Raw genomic sequence first — 19859 nt, forward strand, 5'->3', positions numbered from 1 at the left:
CTTTACAATTCACTAGAAATAATTCATTGGACTTCTACCTGTCACTCCCTCTCTTTTTTTCCTCCCTTCCCACCAAGCCAAGGTCTAATAGCCAGAAAATAAGACCCAGATTAGCTGGGTTTCATATACTGTGCCTAACATGGTCCAGCTGTGTGACCCTATACAACCATTTAGTGTCCTAGGTAGCTCTCTAAAAAATTTAGATTGTTGTAGAGAAGTTACTTATCTGCACAAGCACAGAGAATTCCATCACCATGAAACACAAATGATATTGCAGGCCCGGACCAAAAGTAAAAAAAGAAAAAAACCCTATGTATTTCAAAGGATCATAAATTTAAGGCTGGAAAGGCCCTGAGAGGCCATCAAATCAAATCTCCTAATTTTATAGAAGAGGAAACTGAAGCACAGAGCTATTTATCCAGAGTCATATAAACCAGTAAATGTCTAGAGGCAGAATTCAAACTAAGGACCTCCTGACTCCAAGTCAAACTGATATCCACTATACCACTCAGCTGCCTGTATATACATCACTACCTGCTTGCAAACGTCATCCCGTAACAACTATTTTCTCTGCCAAAATAATCTACCTCATATACAAGCTGACAGCAGTTTAGAGTTTGTGTTAACTTCTGCTTATGGGGTTATATTTTTAACTTGAAAATAAAAAACTGGATTTCTGTTCAATGATGGCTGTTTGAATAAAGGCAGATAACTGAGCTCCCACCCCCTGACTCCAACATAAAACTTCAATGTAGCAACAAATGAAATCATGATCAAGGAATTCAACGACAAACTACAGTAAGTGACTTATTCTACCCTAGCACTGCAGAAGCGCACAGGCTCCTACCTGCGTAAGAACCAGAGGGCAGATGAAGCAAGCACTGACCACACCTTTCCACAGATCATACCACCTCGGAAGCACAGAAAACTTGGTCACCCAAAACTAGCAGTGAGTAGAGCAGGCAAAAAAAATCTGAAACTTGCAACCGTGCTCCTTTACCCCAGGTGACCAGAGCCCAACTCTAAGATAAAGCTTAAAGTCAAGAAATAGGCTGGCAAAATGAGCAAACAACAGAAAAAGAATCTGACTGTAAAAAGCTACTATGGTGACAAAGAAGGTCAAGACACAAACTCAGAAAATAATGATGTGAAAACATCTACAGGCAAAGCCTCTAAGAAAACTACAGATGAGACACAAGTCCAACAAGAACTCCGGAAAGAGCTAAAGAAAAATAATTTTTTTTTAGAGAACAAAAATAAACTTTTTAAACCAAGTAAGAGTAGTAGAGGAAAAATTGGGAAAAGAAATGAGAGCAATGTAAGAAAATTTTAGGAGAATTAACCGTTTGGTAAGAGCCACAAAAAATAGTGAAAAGAACTTAAAAAACAGAATTGGCCAAAAGTATAAAAAAAACCCAAACACAACCAAGGTCACTGCAGAAATCCTTAAAGAGCAGAATTGGTCAAATGGAAGCTAATGATACATCAAGAAACAATAAAACAAAGTGAAGAGAATGAAAATGCAGGCACTCTGTCTTGAGTGCTATACAGGCCTGGAAGATACAGCACTTTGAACCTCAAAAATCTAGCTAGGGAAATGATGTGGGGGCTGGAGGTTAACACCAGAACCTACATAACCCAGACTGAAACCAAGAAGGGTTGACCACTCCACTCCACTCAAAAACAGCAAAAGGCTGAGTCTGGCCCTGGTACAAAGTACTGATTTTGGAACTAAGGCTGGAGAAATGACTAAACCAAAGAAAGATACAAGCCACTATAAAGAATTACTGATCCAAAAGACAGCCACAGGCAACAGTGCTCAGAGTAGCCTAAGCCAGCAAGAGAAGAGAGAGGTTTCCCAGGGAAAGCCCCAGGATGGTCAGAAACCCATAGCATCAACCTTGGAAACAACCAGGAGCATCAATGACCAATGTGTTAGAAAACCCAGGTCTCGTAGAGCCAAGCTGCTGGAGCAGAGGGAATGTTCAAGTTGAACTCTCCCAACATTCCGCTTCAAACAATTTTAAAATCATGCATCAAATTGAATCCTGGAGCAGCACAGCTACTGAAAGACTGCAGTGACACATGTTTCCAGCCCAAGACAACTAAGATCAAAAGGAGAGGTCTATGGACTGGGGCAGAGGCTGGTCAAGAGCACAGTGTGGCCCAGAGAGAGTAAAGCGACTGAAAGAGATTACAGGGAACTCTTGTACAGGCATTAGGCACGGGACGGATGCTGTCTGGCTTCATTTCCCAGCTCTAAGGCAGAGAGAAGCATTCAAAGTTGTAAGGGATTCTGCCTTACAATCATCAATGATATATCCCACCTCAAATAAACGTATCTTCTATTAAATTCTGCTCTGTAGTAAACAATGGCACAGCAAGGCTCCAGTGTTTTAAAAAAGCATATGCTCACCGTATAGTCATTCAGAGAACTACCACCTCCACCCCTATTATACCTGACTAGACTATTTTAATCATCAGATCATAGACTGAGACAACAAACAATATTGTTAACCAACAGCCTGACAGTACTGAGTCAGAAAGGTCAAGATGTACAGCAACTAGATTTTTCTGACTATTTAGGGAAACTGTAGCTAAACACTTTCTAGTTGCACCATACCTAGGACCACAGATTTAGAATTGAAAAGGGCTTTAAGAGATTAATTCCAATCACTTCCTATGAAGAAGGAAAAAACTGAGGCCCAGAGAGACTCGCTCAAGTTCATACAGACCCCAGGATTTGAACCCTTAACCTCTGACTCCAAATCCGGGCGCTGTTTCTACTACATCACAAATCTTTTCAATTCTATTTATTATTTAGTCCGAGTAAAAGATGTGCCCTGTGATACCTAAAAAAAAAATGATGTATCAAGTGAGTGCTAAAAATGTGCTATTTTCCAATTAATTCTGGGCTATACATAAGGTGAAATGTAGAAGTTTAAGGACCTGGTCCTCCAGTCAAGCTTTGCCTCCCTCACTTAAACACACTAAGTAGAGCAGAATTTTACGTTACTCTTCAAGTAAATAGCCGCTCTAAAAAACTAGATAGAACACATCTAAAGAAAACAGGTATAGAAGTGTTGCGCAGGACAGCAGAAGCAAAAAATATAATTTTACAACCCAAGTCAATTCAAATATCACTACCGTTTTCTCTTGAGAAAATTCCACATATATGAAAAAAAAATTCCATAAATGTGGGGGGGGGAAAAGGTATTTGAACTAATAATCCCATCACAGGCAATTAGCCTCTCGGCCTGGCAGGTAGGTTAGATTAATGTACTGTTCAAAGTGTTCTTGTGTTTAATAAAATGACTCTCAATGGAAAGAAAATGTGGCTTCTGAGTATATCCTTTCATCAGCTCATAGTGTCTCTCGGTCAGCTGCACTCGTAACCCTGCCCAGCTATCTTCTTAGTCCTAGGACACTGGTCAGTGAGGATCAGGAAGAAGTGTGGATAAATAAAACACACCCAGCTGTCAATGAGTCAGTACTGTCTTCAAGAGGCTAGCACAATTATACCTGTGGCTACTTTTTTAGAATACTTGAAGCCTTACAGTTTTTAATATACTTCTCCCGAATGAATCTCTTGAACCTTGCTAGCCTTCTATATCACTTAGAAATAATACTGGTTTCAAAAGACCTTTGAAAGGTAATTGAAGATTTCACATCAAAAAAGTTGAGTATAAATTTTAATACCTTCAATTAGATGAAAAGAATCAATTCCAATTTCAAAGCACATTCCTTCTTGAACTGACCATTTTATCACTATGATGTGTAAAAATTGTCTATTTACTGCTAATCGTTATTTTTTACAAGATTAAATAACCTGGGTTCTGGAGAAAGGAAAGCCATAGCAATTTTCAGGTCAACTTTAGCCCTTTTTCCCTTATGGATCAATAAATAAAACATATTTATTGGAGTCTTCTCTGGGGATAAAACATATTTATTGGAGTCTTCTCTGGGGAAAAAAAATTAAGCTAAGTGATTAAAACAACTTTTTTTTTTAAAGAAAAAAAATTCTCAGAAGTTTTCAATACTTCAAGACTGTCCCCGTGGCACTGTGGCATGAAAGCTGGCCTCAGCACCAGAAGACAGATTTATTCAAGTCCTGCCTTTGACATATACTAACTTAGTGTCCCTGGGTAATTTGCAGAGAAAGTTCTGGCTTACATTTGTAGAAGCTCATCCAGGAAAATCCCTATACGAATGAAATCAGTCCAATCTCTGTCCTGTCGAATACAGGTGACATTTAATGTCAATGAATTTTGTCAATACACAAGAGACTGCAAGATTCAGGTCTCATCTTATATGATCCTTGTCCCTGACTTTCTGGAAATTTCTCTATAAAGAAAACCCACCCAATACACTGGAGCCTTCTATCTTCCTCTTTTAACAGAGTGGGGGCAGGAGGGAGGGAGCAGGAAGAGAAGGGATCAGAACAATACTCAATTTTCCATCTATTAATTGTCTCTTTTATTATATGAGACCAAAAGTTCCATCTCTGTATCCTAATTTTCTATTTACTTCTTCTTATGTATCCATCACTGACATCATGTGCTTTAGCATGTAATCCCAAGGGTTTCAATGTGAGGCCATGACAGTGGACAAATCATAAGATCACTTAAACTGTTGGCACTCTATCCTCTTTGTCCAACAACGGCTCCTACCCACACCTGCAGAAACCAGTGACAGCAAATGGGGACTGCACTGAGAATAAAGTTAGCCAACTGCTTAGTCAAAAGGACACCACTATTTAAAACAGGGCACATGCTAGAAGGCAGTATATACAATAAAATACCTTAAGAACTTTTCACAGGTCAATTACAGTCTTAGAGTTGGGAAGGAACCATCTAGTGTCACACATGTGAAAAATCCCTCCTGCAATACAACCAGCAAGTGGTCTTCTTTTCTTCAAGACCTCCAATGAGGGAACACCCTACCCCCTGAGGTATCTCATTCTACTTTTGGATAGCTCATCAGTATCTCTTTGAGGCTGGTGTTTCTAACTTGCTACAAGGCTGGGGAACTTTCAGGATCCAACTTTTGTTTTTATTTTGGCCCCAGGATTTTTAAAAATGTTTTGACATTGTCACCACACCCCAGCGAATAATTCACGATGGGCCTCAACTTCCTCATCTGTAAGACAAGTAGAATGGGCTAAACAGTCCAAAGTTCCCATAATCTCATATGAATTGAAGGTTTAAAATATTGCCAGTGGTAAATAAAATGTATGCTTCCCTATTCAATTTTAAATTAGGTGAATTTAACCTTTTCCGTCCAGCTTTTAAAATAAAACATAAATTAATGGTGTTTTAACTTCCATACCACTTTTGATTCATCCCCCCTCCCCCCATTAAGGAGCCTTGTGGCAAACAAAAATTCCTCTCCTCAGTTTTGTCACACAGCATGATTATTCTTGATACAATTTGTTCAAAATAACGATCATCAGTATTATATTGGGGGCACCTTTTCTTTTTTAATTGATTATTTGTTTTTAGGGTCCTTTTTAAATTTTGAGCTCCACATTGTCTCCATCCCTCCCACCTACTCTACCCACTGAGAAGTCAAGCAATGTCAATTACATGTGTGAAATTGTGCAAAATATTATTTCCATATTAGCCATACCTCCCAAAAAAAGCAAGCAAAAAATTTTAAAAATGAGAAATTATACTTCAATTTGTACTCAAGAGTTCATCAATCAGTTCTCTCTCTGGAGGTAGACAGCATTTCTTCATCATGAGTCCTCTGGCACTGTCTTGGGTCACTGTTTTAATCAAAGTATCTAAGTCATTCATAGTTGTTCATCATACATTATTGCTGTTACAGTATACAATGTTCTCCTGATTTTGCTCACTTCACTCTGCATCTGTTTATGGAAGTCTTTCCAAGTTTTTCTGAAGTTATCCTGTTCATCATTTCTCATAGCACAATAATATTCCATTACAATCATATGCCACAACTTGTTTGGTCATTCCCCAATCAATGAATATCCCCTCAATTTCCAATCCTTTGACACCACAAAAAGTTGCTAGGAATATTTTTGTACATATAGGGTCCTTTTCTTTTTTACTTTGGGATACAGACCTGGTAGTGGTATTGCTGGGTCAAAGGGCTATACAATTTCATAGTCCTTTGGGCATAGTTCCAAATTGTTCTCCAGAATGGTTGGACCAGTTCACCACTCCACTAGTAAGTCCTTAGTGTATCTATTTTTCCCTCATTTCCTCCAGATAGGTGTGAGGTGATGCCTCAAAGTTGTTTTAATTTGCCTTTCTCTAATCGATGGTGACTTAAAGCATTTTTCATGTGACTATAGATAACTTTGATTTCTTTTTTCTGCGAGTTGCCTGCTTATATCCGGTGTCTGTTTATAAACAGGGGAATAGCTCTTACTTTTGCAAATTTGACAATGTTCTACACTCAATATACATTTCCTTTAACAGAGAAACTTGCTGTTAAAAAATTGATATTATATGTCTATGGTATCTTCTAGCAAAATGTAGTTGCCCTGATTATCTCTTTTTATTAGATCTATTTTTGCTTTTGCTTTGTCTGAGATATTATGACTGCTACCCCTGCTTTTACTTGAGCTAAAGCATAATATTCTACTCCAGCACTATATTTTAATTTTGTTTGTGTGTCTTTCTGTTTCAAGTGTGCCTCTTGTTAAAAAACATATTGTTGAATTCTGGTTCCTAATCCATTTTACTATCCGTTTCCATTTTATGGGTGAGCTCATCCCATTCACATGCAGTTATGATTTTTTTACTGTTTCTCCTCTACCTCATTTTCTTGTTTCTTCTTTCTTTTTATCCTGTGCCTCCTCAAGTCTATTTTGCTTCTAACCACTGCCTCCCTTAATTTGTCCTCTATTGGTCTCTTTCTTTTATTCCGTTCCCCTACTACTTTCCCATTGGGTAAGTTACATTTCTATACATAACTGCGTGTGCATATGTACACATTTTCTTCCTTCCTTTGAACCTCATTCTGATGAGAATGAGGTTCAAGCACTGCCTGCCCCTCCCACCTCCTGCAGCTTCCCTTCGATTGTAAAAGCTCTTCCTTGTGTGTTTCTATGTGAGAAAATTTCCCCATTCTACCTCTCCCTTCCAACATAAAATCGACTCACACCTATGTCAGTTTATATAAACTCCTTCTAAGTGCCCTAATAATTCTTAAGGGTTACATGTATCATCTTCACATATAAGAATGTAAACAGTTGAGTCCCTTATGATTACTCTTTCATATTGATATTTTTATGCTTATCTTGAGTCTTCTGTTTGAATGCCAAAATTTCTATTGGCTCTGGTCTTTTCATCAGGAATGATTGAAACTCCTCTATTTCATTCAATATCCACTTTTTCTCCTGAAAGATTATACTAAATTTTGCTGGGTAGGTGATTCTTGGTTGTAATCCTAGCTCCTTTGCCATCCAGAACATAAATCAAGCTCTCAACTCCTTTAATGTGGAAGCCACTAAATCTTGTGTGATTGTGACTGTGGCTCCACAATACTTGAATTGTTTCTTTCTGGCTACCTGAAATATTTTCTCCTTGACCTGGGAGCTCTGGAAATTTGTCTATAATATGCCTGAGAGTTTTCATTTTGAGATCTTGTTCTGGAGCTGATTAGTAGATTCTTCCAATTTCTATTTTACCCTCTGGATTAAGATATCAGCAAGGCAGTTTTCCTTGATAATTTCTTGAAATATGATGTCTAGGTTTTTTCTTTGATCATGGCTTTCAAAGTAGTCCAAAAATTCTTAACGTAGCTCTCCTTGATCTATTTTTCCAGATGAGCTGTTTTTCCTATGTGATATTTTGAATTTTCTTTTATTTTTTCATTCTTTTGACTTTGTTTTATTGTTTCTTGATGTCTCATGGAGTCATTAGCTTCCCTTTGCCCAATTCTAATTTTTGAGGTATTCTTTTCTTTGGGAGAGATTTGTACTTTTTCTATTTGGCCAATTCTGTTTTTTCTTTTTTTCCTTTTTTTTTTTTTGCTAGCCAATGAGGTTAAATGACTTGCCCAAGGTCACATAGTTAGTAAATGTTAAGTGTCTGAGGCCAGATTTGAACTCAGGTCCTCCTGACTTCAGGACTGGTGCTCTATCTACTGCACCACCTAGCTGCCCCCCAGGTGCCCCCCCAATTCTGTTTCTTACGGTGTTAATTTTATTCAGCACTTTTTGTGCCTCTTTTTACCAAACTTCTTCTAATTTTCTTATATCACTCATTTCTTTTCCTAATTTTTCCTTTACCAGTCTTGTCCCTTTCTTTAAAGATTCCAGGAATTCTTGCTGGGTTTGGATCCAATTAGCATTTTTCACTGAGGCTTTGTTTGTAGCTGCTTTCAAACTGCCGTCTTCTTCTAAGTTTGTGATCTTGTTCATCCCTGCCACCACAGCAGCTTCTTAGAGTCAGTTTTTGTTGCTGTTTGCCCATTTTCCCAGTCTATTTCTTGATTTAACTTTGTGTTAAAGTTGGACTTGCCTTGCCTAGGGGCGGGAAGGCACTACTCCAAACTTCAGACTTTTTCATGCTGCCATTTTTTTCAGAGCTAGTTCGGGGGGGGGGTAAGTTTTTGTTGCTTCCAAGGAGGTGTGATCCTGGGAGAGGCATGGTCACTGATCTCCTGGTCTGAATTCTTGGTTTTTACCCAGAAAGGGCCCGACTCCACTGCAGCCACAAGTGCTAATGCTCTTCTTTGTCTTGGAACTGCAACCAAGGCTCCCTTCTCCCTTGTAACCAATCCCCAGAGCTTCTCTTCACCCTGGACCAAGAAGTGCATATAGAAATAGAGCTGCCAATTAGTGCCAGCTATACCCACTGCCAGCAAAGGGTCACCTTGTAATCTCTTTCTGACCAGTTGTCGGACCCCCTTACCATCTCTGGGCTGAGAGCTCCCAAAGCTGCCGCCGCCGCCACCACCACCAACATGGATGTAGATTTCTACAAAGAGACCTCCACTCCAGAGTTACAAACTTCTCCTGCTAACCTCCTAAGTTTTCTCAGACCAGAAAAATGTCTCATTCTAACCTTTTATTGACTCTGCCACTCCAAAATTTGATTTGAGGCATTTTTTAAGAGTCATTTAGAGAGAAATGTAGAGAAAGTTTAGCTAAGTTGCCTCTAATCCACCATCTTGGCTCCACCCTCCATAACCTATCCCTTTCTAAGCAACAATGGAGAGAATCTGAAGTTACCTACAAAAGGAAGGTAAATCTGGGATCTGAGGGAAGTTTTGAAAATGAGGGGAAAAAATTAACTTCTGATAAGCTCTCAGAAACAGGAAAAGCAATGAAAAGGTATGGGAGTCATAATGATAACACAAAGCCATTTTTCCAACCAGAAATTCTCTAGCCATTTTTTTCCCATTCTGATTGAGAAATATTTCTTCATTACTTCAAGCATCTATGATTTTGTCAGAGGTGTCTTAGTGGAGGGATCAGTCTTTCCATCCAGGCATATAGTTTCCTCAGATGTAAAGTGGGGATCTTAACAGTGCTTACCTCACAGGACTGTTGTGAGGATCACACGGGAAAATGTTTGTAAAGCACTTAGCCCAGTGCCTGGCACACAGCAGATAAATTCAAAAATGCTTATTCTCCCTTCCTCTCACCATCCACGAAGACACAGGCCCTTCACCACCTGCTCTCTTTGGCCATTCATTCCCACCTTCCCTTTGCACCCACCAAGAACAGCAATCCTCAGGTCATCCATGGGGGAATGCGAAGGGGGAGGAAAGGAATTAATTCACTCAGATCTGAGACTCTCACTAAGAAATGAACAGAACATGGATTGGATTGGTAGACAAGTGAAAACTTACTTCAACCCACAGTACCAAGCAGACCCCAGACCATGCTTCGCATCCTCATCCAGCAGAATACCAAGGCAATCCAGCACGTTCACCTTGTACTCTGTCCTGACGCACAAGCTGTTCCCTTCCCACAACAGCCCCTCTTGCACTAAGAACAGTAACCAAATCAATACTACCTCTGCTACTGCACAGGGCAGAACTACATTGCCTTCTAGCTCTACTCACAACCAGAAATCCACGCCATAAGCGTCACTCCCTTCCATGCGCTGTAACCCCCTTACTACTATTATCTTGCTTCTGTATTTTTGTTCCCACTTCTTAGCACAGCGCTTGCTGACAGAATGTGATGACTCAAACATTCACCATCTAGGGAACTGATAAAGACCCTCCTTAAACTTCGCTGAGCTTGTCCTCAGGCCAAAGACCATCTTTCCAGCAGAGAGTGTGCCAGAGCTTGGTCCCACCAGCATAGCTTTTAAGAACCCAGAACCACGGGAAGATCTGAATGAACCGATGCAGAGTAAAGGGAGCAGAAGGAGAACGACGACGTATACAAAGAGCACATTACTTTTAGAGAAAAACAACTCTGAAAGACAAGATCTTTGTGAAGTAGTTGGTAGAGAGAGCTATCTACAACGCTATCTGGCTGGGCTCTTCCATAATAATAACTAAAAAAAAAAAATTAAAGGAGGAAGGGGAGGCATATCTATACCAGGGTGATACTTTAATGGAGAATGACAAACATAACTAAAAATAAAATTTGTTAACGTATACATTTAAGTGCTCAGTCAATTAAAATTGTTATTGGCTTGTAATTTAAAATAATCACAACAGAAACTAATGACTACCTATTTTGGCTATGGAGGCAAACTGTTTTATAAATGATAATTCTTGTTTTGGATAAATCCCAATTTCAGCAACATTCATTCATACTTTCCATTTTTGGTATACTCCCAAGAACAAAGAAACAAATTACTACTTTTAAAAAAATATTAAATATTTTAGTCTCAATGTTGTTTACTCTCTCATTCAGTCACCTGATAAACCAATAACTTATTGTCTGTCATCAACTTATTGCCATTATGACCTTGGAGAAAAAAGTATTCTCCCTCCAAATACCATATAACTACTTGCAAGAGAAGTTTAACAGCGATTGCTACTGCAAGAGTGGTACAATTGCTCTTTTTCTGGCAATATCTGGAAGTTTCTATCTCTACGTTTTGCTATCTCTATTATTTGCCACTTCAGGCATGCATAAATATGTATATGCATGTATATATGAAGAAATTATGCATAAATGCATAATTGTACAGAAAGGGACATATATACATATAAATATGTTCTTCATACTTCAATAATCCATTATTTCAATGATGTAGACACAACTTCCAACAACATAAAGTTTTAAAAACACCTTTATAACTTTATTGGCATGCTTCATTTGCCTTTTAATAAAAAAACAAAACAAAACCTGATAGCCAAGCTTATACTTTGATGGGTTTTTCTAAATATAGGTTCTAGGATAATAGATATGTCTGCCCTCTAGGTACTTTCCTATACACAATAGTGGAGTACCAGTTCAATAGAGAAAGCATAATATATTTCAACTTAACAACTTTTTAAATCTGTAAACTTGGCATAGATAGCACAATGCTACAATCTGCTTAAACTTTTAAGATTGGTAAACGTTGCCATTGAAATTGAGATTTAAAGCTAAACAGAATTTCCAATGAGTCAGAGAACCTGTCTTTATACAGTTTGTACACATGAAAATAAATACTTGCACACCGTGAATCAGCCAGTTCTTCAAATGACACTTCCTGTATCCTGTCTCAATTGGGAATAAAGTTAAAAATAGTAATACGAATGAAAGAAACACTTTGTAGTTATGTGTTTAGACCCTTTAAAGAATCAGCCATCTGGAAGAAAATACACAAATGTACACAAATGATTGGTCATTTCTTCATACTACCTATTAGAGCATGTAAGGTTTGAGAATGTTTACTATAAAACCCAATTTACAACCCACAAAGATACAGCGATGCTTCCCTTATTTAAGTGAAGCTTATAGGTTACCACAACCTACTATCACAGATAAAAAAATGTAGCATCTCTTCCAAAGAACTCAATCTCAAAACTGTTTAAGGTTGCACAGTAATTATCTGAGACAGTAAATGAAATGGAACTTAATTTGCATTACCAATGGAAATATATACACACACATAGAGAATTATTTTTAAGCAGACAGAATTCATATATATTTAACTCATCAAAATGTCTAAATGCTTCAAAGAAATCCATATGCCTCCCCAATTGAGCCCCAAATATAACACACACAGCCTCACAAGTATCATTTTACCCTGGTCCAATTTTAGTTCTGCTCTATGCTGTAAGTCACAAACTTTGCTTATAAACTTTCTGTAAAAGAGATGCACAAGTAGCCTGTCAGCCAGCTTGATAAAAAGGTCCACGAGAAGGTCCTAGGGATCTATCTCAAGACTTAAGATTTAAAGCATATAGTTTAGTACTGCAGTATATAAACCTAATTATAACTCAGATCAGTTATTACAAGTAATATGTAAACCTCAGAAGTCTACAAGTTACTGCTTGTGATAGCAGATGAGGGATATCATATCAAATTCTAGCTAGGTAATAATAATAAGAAAAAAAATAATGATACCTAACATTTATATAGTGCCTACTATGTACCAGGCTCTATGCTAAGGGCTTTACAAATATTATCTCAACTGATCTTCACAAAAACCCTGGGAATTAAGTGCTATTATCATCCCCAGTTTACAGATGTAGAAACTGTGGCAACAGAGGTTAAGTGACTCACCAAAGATCACACAGCTAGTCAGTACCTGAGGCCAGATGTGAACTCTGGTCTTCCTGACTCCAGGCGTGGCACTCTGTGCACTACCACCTAGCTACCCCAAGGTACTAAAAGTACTATGCAAGAAACTGTACCATAGGTACTAAAATATATACTCAGTATTTCTAAATTTAATCTGTGATGAAAAAATGTTAAATTTAAAAATGAAAATACTCTTAATAATGAATATACATACATATGTTTAGTCACATTTGTCAAGACACTGGGGCTGCAGGTTCCACCAGGGAAATATATCCAGAATTAGGGGACAAGGACAAGACCAGCAAAGGTCACCCTCTCAAAATACATCCACAGTGAGTCCACCAAAGTATGGCACTTTATCTCTCTGGGTCTGTTTCCTCACCTATAAAATGAAGGATTTGGACTAGGTAACCTTCCAGGTTCCTTCCAGCTCTGGAGCCAATAAGAATCAAAATTAAGGGGCAGCTAGGCGGCGCAGAGGATAGAGCACTGGCCCTGAAGTCAGGAGGACCTGAGTTCAAATCCGGCCTCAGACCAAACAGGACACTTACTAGCTGTGTGACCTTGGGCAAGTCACTTAACCCCAATTGCCTAAAAGCAAAAAAAAAAAAAAAGAATCAACATTAAACTGATGACTACAAGCAGCTGCAGAAGTATCCACTCCGCATGTTCTTCAAACCTTAACTAAAACACATGAAAGCTAGACTATAATTGCAGCTATCACCAGGAAGTGTTGAAACAGAAGGTGGTAGTCTCCATGGAATCTAGAAAAAGGAGAGCAGAAAGGAAAACTTTGGCCTCCAGTCTTGTCTAGGACAAGAAGCTGCATGTTCCTCACCCCTAGGAGGAAGGCTGCTAATTTTAATGCTAGCCACTCATTTAGCTAGAAAAAATACCCCTAGAATCAAGGGCAATTTACCCCTACACTAGCTGGATGGAAATATTCCTCAAGATATCCAACTCCTTTTCTTCCAATTTCATTCCCACTAGACAACCTTTTGATTTATAATTTTATTTCTTGAGTGGGCCTGCCCACCAGGAGCAAGTGCCCTCTTCAAATGACTAGCCTTACTGCCAAATAGATCTCTAGTTATTATAAATAAATACACCGGTATTCTCATTTAAAAATAAGCGTCCTCTGGGCAGCTAGGTGGGCGTGGCTAGAGCACAGGCCCTGGATTCAGGAGGACCCGAGTTTAAATATAGCCTTGGATACTTGACAAGTCAGTATAGCTAGGCGGCCCTAGGCAAGTCACTTAACCCCACTGCTTAGCAAAAAATAGCCACAACAAAAAAAGTCCTACAAATTTGGTCAGCATGTATCAGAGATGGATCACACCTTGATGACCTAATAAAATGAGCTGCTGAATCTTCAAAGTTTAGCACCATGCCCTACACCGACAAGAGCTCACCAAAGTATGACACTTTTGCCTCTCTCTGGGTTTCAGTTACCTCATCAGTAAAATGAAGAAATTGGACTAGATAACCTTTCAGATTCCTTCCAACTCCAAATCCGTGATCCTAATCCACACAGCCTATTATATATAAGTTATCTGAATACTCAGTTATCTTCTGACAAAATCTTTAGCTAATGTCAAAGGTCAATCGAAAATTTTTAAGTCTTTTTCCCCATAAAAAAAGAATGCTTATTGGGTCTCCACATAATCAGATGCAAATTAGTTCCACGGTACTGTAATGTTTACAAGGACATGCAATTCATTTAAAGTCTTGCCAACTACTTATAAACCATCTCCTACTAGATACACTGTCAGCACTTGAATGCAAAGTGCTTAATAGTATAACCTCTACTGGCTTTAAAAGAGAAATGGAGGCTGGGGTTAGGAGGGAGGGGGAATGTCTTTCTTTTTTTAAAAAAAAAGGGTTTTTTTTAAAAAGAAATTAATTCTCTGAAAAGCTGCCAGATTAACAGCAAAAACAAACTATTCAGCAGTTGAAATGAGAAGCACAGAAGCCACATGGTCTTCACTTTTATTCTTAAGGACCATTAGGCTGATTGGTTTCAAGTGCATAATACATAATCATAATAGCTAGCATTTTAGAGTGCTTTTCAGCTTTATATCTATTACCTCATTTAATTCTAACAAACCTGGGAGGTAGGCACATTTTGCCCCATTTTACAGAGCAAACTGACCCATTTTATAGTAGTCCTATTACCCTAAAGTAGAATAGGCTAGGGAACAGGGAAATAGATTAAGATACTGATTTATTACACAGAAAACTTTTTTGTAAAAAGGCATTTTCTATGCTTAACTACTTGCTTCACCTAATTCCTAAAATCGTAGTTTATCGATAAACTACAAAAATAAAGCCAGTCAATGAATACAAAAGCTTCATAGCCTCTATTTAAGCTTAAATCAACATATGCTAAAACAAAAACAAACAACTTTACTAAACAGAGCAAGTGAATAATGTATACATAGCAAGGCAATACTTTAGAGTAGGGGTTCTTAACGAGGAACTCACAGACCCCTAAGGGGTCTAAGGATAGATACTTTAGGGGATTCATTAACATGAATGAGAAAAAAAATAATCTTTATATCAATCAAATTAGTTTCCTTGAGTAATCCTATGTATTTATTTTACATATGTAAAAACATAAAGGGGTACATGAACCCAAAAAAGGTTAAAAAAAATCCTCCCAGAGAGGGTACTGAAGGACACTTTAGAAGACTCATGAGGATTTCTTATAAAGTAATCCTCACGAGATCACAGATTTAAGAGCTAGATTGGGCCCTAAAGGTCACACAGTCTGAATTTCTCATTGCAGAGAGGAAGAAACTGAAGCTTAGAAAGTCTCCATGAAGTCACACAGGTCAGAAGTGATAGAAGCTGAGACTGAGATTTCTTCAAATGTTTGCTGAAATGATGAGTATGGAAACACTAACTAATACAAATTCTCAGATACTGCCTGCCTTCAGTATCAGTCTCAAGGGAAATGGTAATTCACTTTTACATAGGGAACTTCACACATCTATAAAAATTAGTCAAGGTTTTTTGGAAGGTAAACACATTCCTTGTGTTGCTATACCAATAGAACATATCTTCACATGTAGAGTTTAAAACTGTGCTAAGAGACTACTGGGACATTCTTTATAATCACAAAACACAAATAAGCAAATTAGAGCTTTATCCCTTTCTCTACTGAGATGTTTTTGAACGATGTTATGTAGAAAACAAGAGTCTATGCAGTAATCTAAGTGTTCATTGTTGTCCCAAAACGAACAATAATCTTTTATTCAAAATCTGTCACCCTCTTACAATACAGGGCAGGAGACAAGTGGAACTTCTGAAAGACTCAACACTGCTACTAATTAACCACAAACATAATAAATCTATCCAGTACACTTTTCTGGTCAATCCAACAGACTCACTTCAGATCATTATTTAAAAAAGAAAACAAAATAAAACGCATGGAACTCATAGCACTTACTATGAGTACTCTGGTTCATAGGCTAGGTGTCATACAAAAGATAACTATTTTGATAAAAAAAAAAAACAAACCTTGACCTACAAGAAACAATTAAAACTCATCCTTCCTGTACCTAAAATGCATCACGGAAGTATCCCAAAAGTACATTGTGATTAAGTTCATAAGGAAAAGTCGTGGTCATAGTCATAGTAAACAAAACATTTATTAAGCACCTATGTGTCAGGCACTGTGCAAAGGACTGGGGATATAAAAAGAGGCAAAAGACAGCCCCTGCCCGCAAGGAACTCACAATCTAATGGTCTAAAAGTTTTATGATAATGATGACTTTTTTCTTTAAATTTTGTGAGCTTAAGTACTAGTCTGTGTAATGGAAAATGAACTGGGGTTTGGGAAGCTGGATTTTGAAGCCCTGGACTGTGATGCTGACTCCTCTTCTAGATAGCTGTGTGACCTTGGGCAAGTCACTTATCCTGAGACTAAGTTTTCTAAAGGTCCTTTTGAAGATCAAAAGAAAATATACAAGAAAGCTCTTGAAAAAACTGTAAAATGCTATAAAAATGTTAGGTATTGTTATTAGGAGGCTCAAATGATGGAGGAGAAAACAATATGGAGTACTAAGGAGGTAGCAGAAACAGCCCTCACTTGGAGTCAGAAAACATGAGTTCCATTCCTGGCTCTGGCCCGATTACCTGTATGACCCTCGTTAGAGACAAGATGCAGTCTTTTTAGGCCTCAGTTTTCTTTACATGTAAATTGAAAAGAATGCTCTAGATGATCTCTAAGGGCCTTTCCACCTCTATCTAAATCTATGCTCCTAAGAAAAGCAGGTCTGTCAACAAGACACAGGAGGAGAACAACAGCACGGGGAGGAAAAGCAGAGGGTTGGTGAGCTAGGTCAAAAAGATTCCAGAGATCCAAAGGGTTTTGGAAAAGGCTTAGAGGCTTAGCAAGGTCCTCTCCCCCACTCTTGTCTCACTCTCAAACATCAGTAAAATTCAACACGCCAACCCCTTTCAGGAGTTTCATGAACGTGCTTCTCTTGAATTTTCCCAGATGTAGAAAACAAAATCAAACAACCTTCCTCTTTCCTAACTCCTAAATGTCCACATTTCTCCTTCAAGGTAACTGACTGCAAAGTGGGGAATGGGTGACAAAGTCGAAGGGAAAATGAATCCAAGGGGAAAAGAATTAGAGCTGGGGGTCAACACGAGCAGAGGCAAAGTTGGACAGGCAGAAATCGGGAGGGGATCCAGGAAGGCAGAAAGGGGGGAGAGGAAGAAAAAACAGGGAGACAGACTGGGGGGAGGGGGAGAAGAGGCTGGGACCGTGTGTATGTGGTAGAGATCCACCGAAAACAGAACCGAGGTGAGGGAAGAGAAGCTGTTAAGACAACACGGCGGTGGGGGTGGGGGTGGGAGGGGGATTCTGGGAAGACAAAGGAATGGCAAGGGGGGGTGAAGAGGTAGAAATGGGGGGGCGTCAGGGCAGGGAGGCAGAGAACGGGGAAGGGGACCAGACAGGTAGAGGTGGGCAGAGGACGAGGAAGGCAGAACGAGTGGACGATGAGAGACAGAAGCGGGGACACCCGAAGAAGCTGAGGGAGGGGGATCCAGGGAGGCACAAAGTCGGGCAGTAAGTAAGGGGAAGAAGGGGGGGGCCTTCGGGAGGGAGGGCCCAAGAACGCTCTCCAGAAGACCACCAGTAAGGGGGTGGATCCCTGGGGTCGAGGTGCGCGGGAAGGGCGAGAAGGGGCCCGGGAGGGGGGAGGGGCGGCTGGGGGAGGGGCGCCCTGAGGCCGCTGGGGGAGGCCGAAGGAGGAGGGGGCGGGGGCGCACGCCGCTCCACTCACCCTCCGGCGAAGAGGTGCAGCAGCGTGTTCTCCTTCTGCTGCGAGGGGGCCGTCGCCATGGCCGGGCCGGGAGTGAGGGGCGGCAAGGCTCGGGGCTCCTCCTCCGCCTCCGCCGCCGCCGCCGCCGCCGCCGCCGCCGCCGCCGCCGCCGCCGCCGCCGCCGGCTGTCGGTCAATCACAGTCAGTCGGGCGGCGGGCCCCGGCCTGCCTCCTCCTCCCCGCCGCCTCAGGCCGCCTCGGCCGCAGCCGTCGCCGCCTCCATCCAGGAGCCTCTCCTACCGCCGCCCGCGTCCGTTCTACCGGCCTCTGCGGCGCGAGCCGGCTAGCGAGCGAGTGAGGTCGTCACGTGGCGCCGGGGGCCGGGCCGCTGACGTCACGCCGGGGCTGGCCGCGCGCCCCGGGGCTGCAGGGGCGGAGCAAGGCGGAGAGAGCCTGAAGTCGTAGAGCAGCCGCGCGCTCGTATGCGTGCGCATGCGTTCGGCCGAACGCTCCGAGAGGGGGCGCGGAGGAGCGCGAGGGAAGAAAGGAGGGAGGGCGGGGGCGGGGCGGGGCGGGGCGCGCCGCTCTCCTCAACGCCCATTGGCCCGCTCGCCGGTTGCCGCGGTCCGGGGGGTTCTGTGGTTGCCAAAGCCCTGCGCGCTGGAGCTGCAGTTACCGGCTACCCGGGGCCGACGCAGACCCGCGGAGATTTTTTAGATTCAGTCTTCGTGGACGCCTTTTGTTTTTGCATCCAGCTCATTTCGATTCGGTCCCTCTGCCCATGCCCCCCTCAGCGAGCCATTCCTCGTAATAAAGACTTAAAATGGGGAGGGGCAGTTCATGCCCCTCTCTGTCTCTCTCCCATTCTTGGGCTATCTTGGGAGGAAAGGGAGAAGGGACATAGTTGGACAGAAATTTTATATTTTTAAAAAACTATCAATGTACAGTTTTTTTTTCAGCGACCAATAATTCCACAGGACCTGGTCCTATATATGTATTTGTATAATGTTCGTGTGTATATATATATATATATATATAGAGAGAGAGAGAGAGAGAGAGATACAAATACACAGTATTCCACACACATAGTCCCCCTCCTCTGCAATGAGGTTCATCTTAATTCTTCACTGCTGACAAGCTTGCTCATTGGAACAACACAGGATTCCTTTTTATTTTATTGTTTCCCTCTTCGTTATTGTGCATTGATTTTACTGGCTCTGCTTATTTCTCTCAGAGTCAGTTCATACAAATGTTTGGATTAAAATTCGTCCCCAGGAACTATACCAGGCGGCCTGAACCCCAAACTCTCCTAGAAACTTCCTGGGACTCCAAGGCCACCGTGACTCATCACGTGGCTCTCTATGGATGACAGACTTCTTGGGCTGCTTCCAGCTGTGGGTTGACTGATCCTGGAAGGACTAGTCATCTTAGGATAGCACAGAAAACCCTAAGTTTTCCCTTAGTTCTCCCCTACCCTCACCCCAGGGGGATGGCACATTATATTGTCTCTTTCTTGGACCCAGTGCGTGGAATCACGTAACTCCAAGACTCCTACTGTGAGATAAGATGCCCATGTCCATTCCAGCACCATGCCTAGCCCATCTCTTGCTAGGAGAGACATTTGTTCCAGATTACTCTTGGGATCCTGGTTGCCTTCTATTTTGCATTTCCTGAGTAGGGGGCAGACACATTTTCAAAGTGTATGTGTCAAGGCATGGAATTTGTGAGTTTGAGAGGTCTGGAGTAACTGGGACGTACAAGAGACAGTCAGAGCGGTTTCTTCTTCAGAGAAAATGACCACTAGCCGGAGGATGGTGGGGAGACATTTCAAAAGTGCAGAAACAAGTTGAAATATGAGCATGCCATTCTGTAGTCTCCCGAATTACTTTATGTCTTTATGT

The 19859-nt window shown here is 40.8% G+C and overlaps 1 protein-coding gene across 1 annotated transcript in view; it reads right to left on the bottom strand.

The window, feature by feature from the left end:
• Positions 1 to 18329, bottom strand: part of SLC25A33 (solute carrier family 25 member 33) — a 29207-nt gene extending 10878 nt beyond the window's left edge. The window contains exon 1 of the mRNA XM_020974403.2: positions 17980 to 18329. Within this exon, the coding sequence (XP_020830062.1) occupies positions 17980 to 18038 (59 nt within the window). The 5' untranslated portion in view covers positions 18039 to 18329. The remainder of the gene's footprint in view (positions 1 to 17979) is intronic.
• Between the last annotated feature and the right edge of the window lie 1530 nt (positions 18330 to 19859).

Source organism: Phascolarctos cinereus, unplaced genomic scaffold (assembly GCF_003287225.1).
Source record: "Phascolarctos cinereus isolate Bilbo 61053 unplaced genomic scaffold, phaCin_HiC Scaffold_726;HRSCAF=1367, whole genome shotgun sequence".
Lineage (NCBI taxonomy): Eukaryota > Metazoa > Chordata > Mammalia > Diprotodontia > Phascolarctidae > Phascolarctos > Phascolarctos cinereus.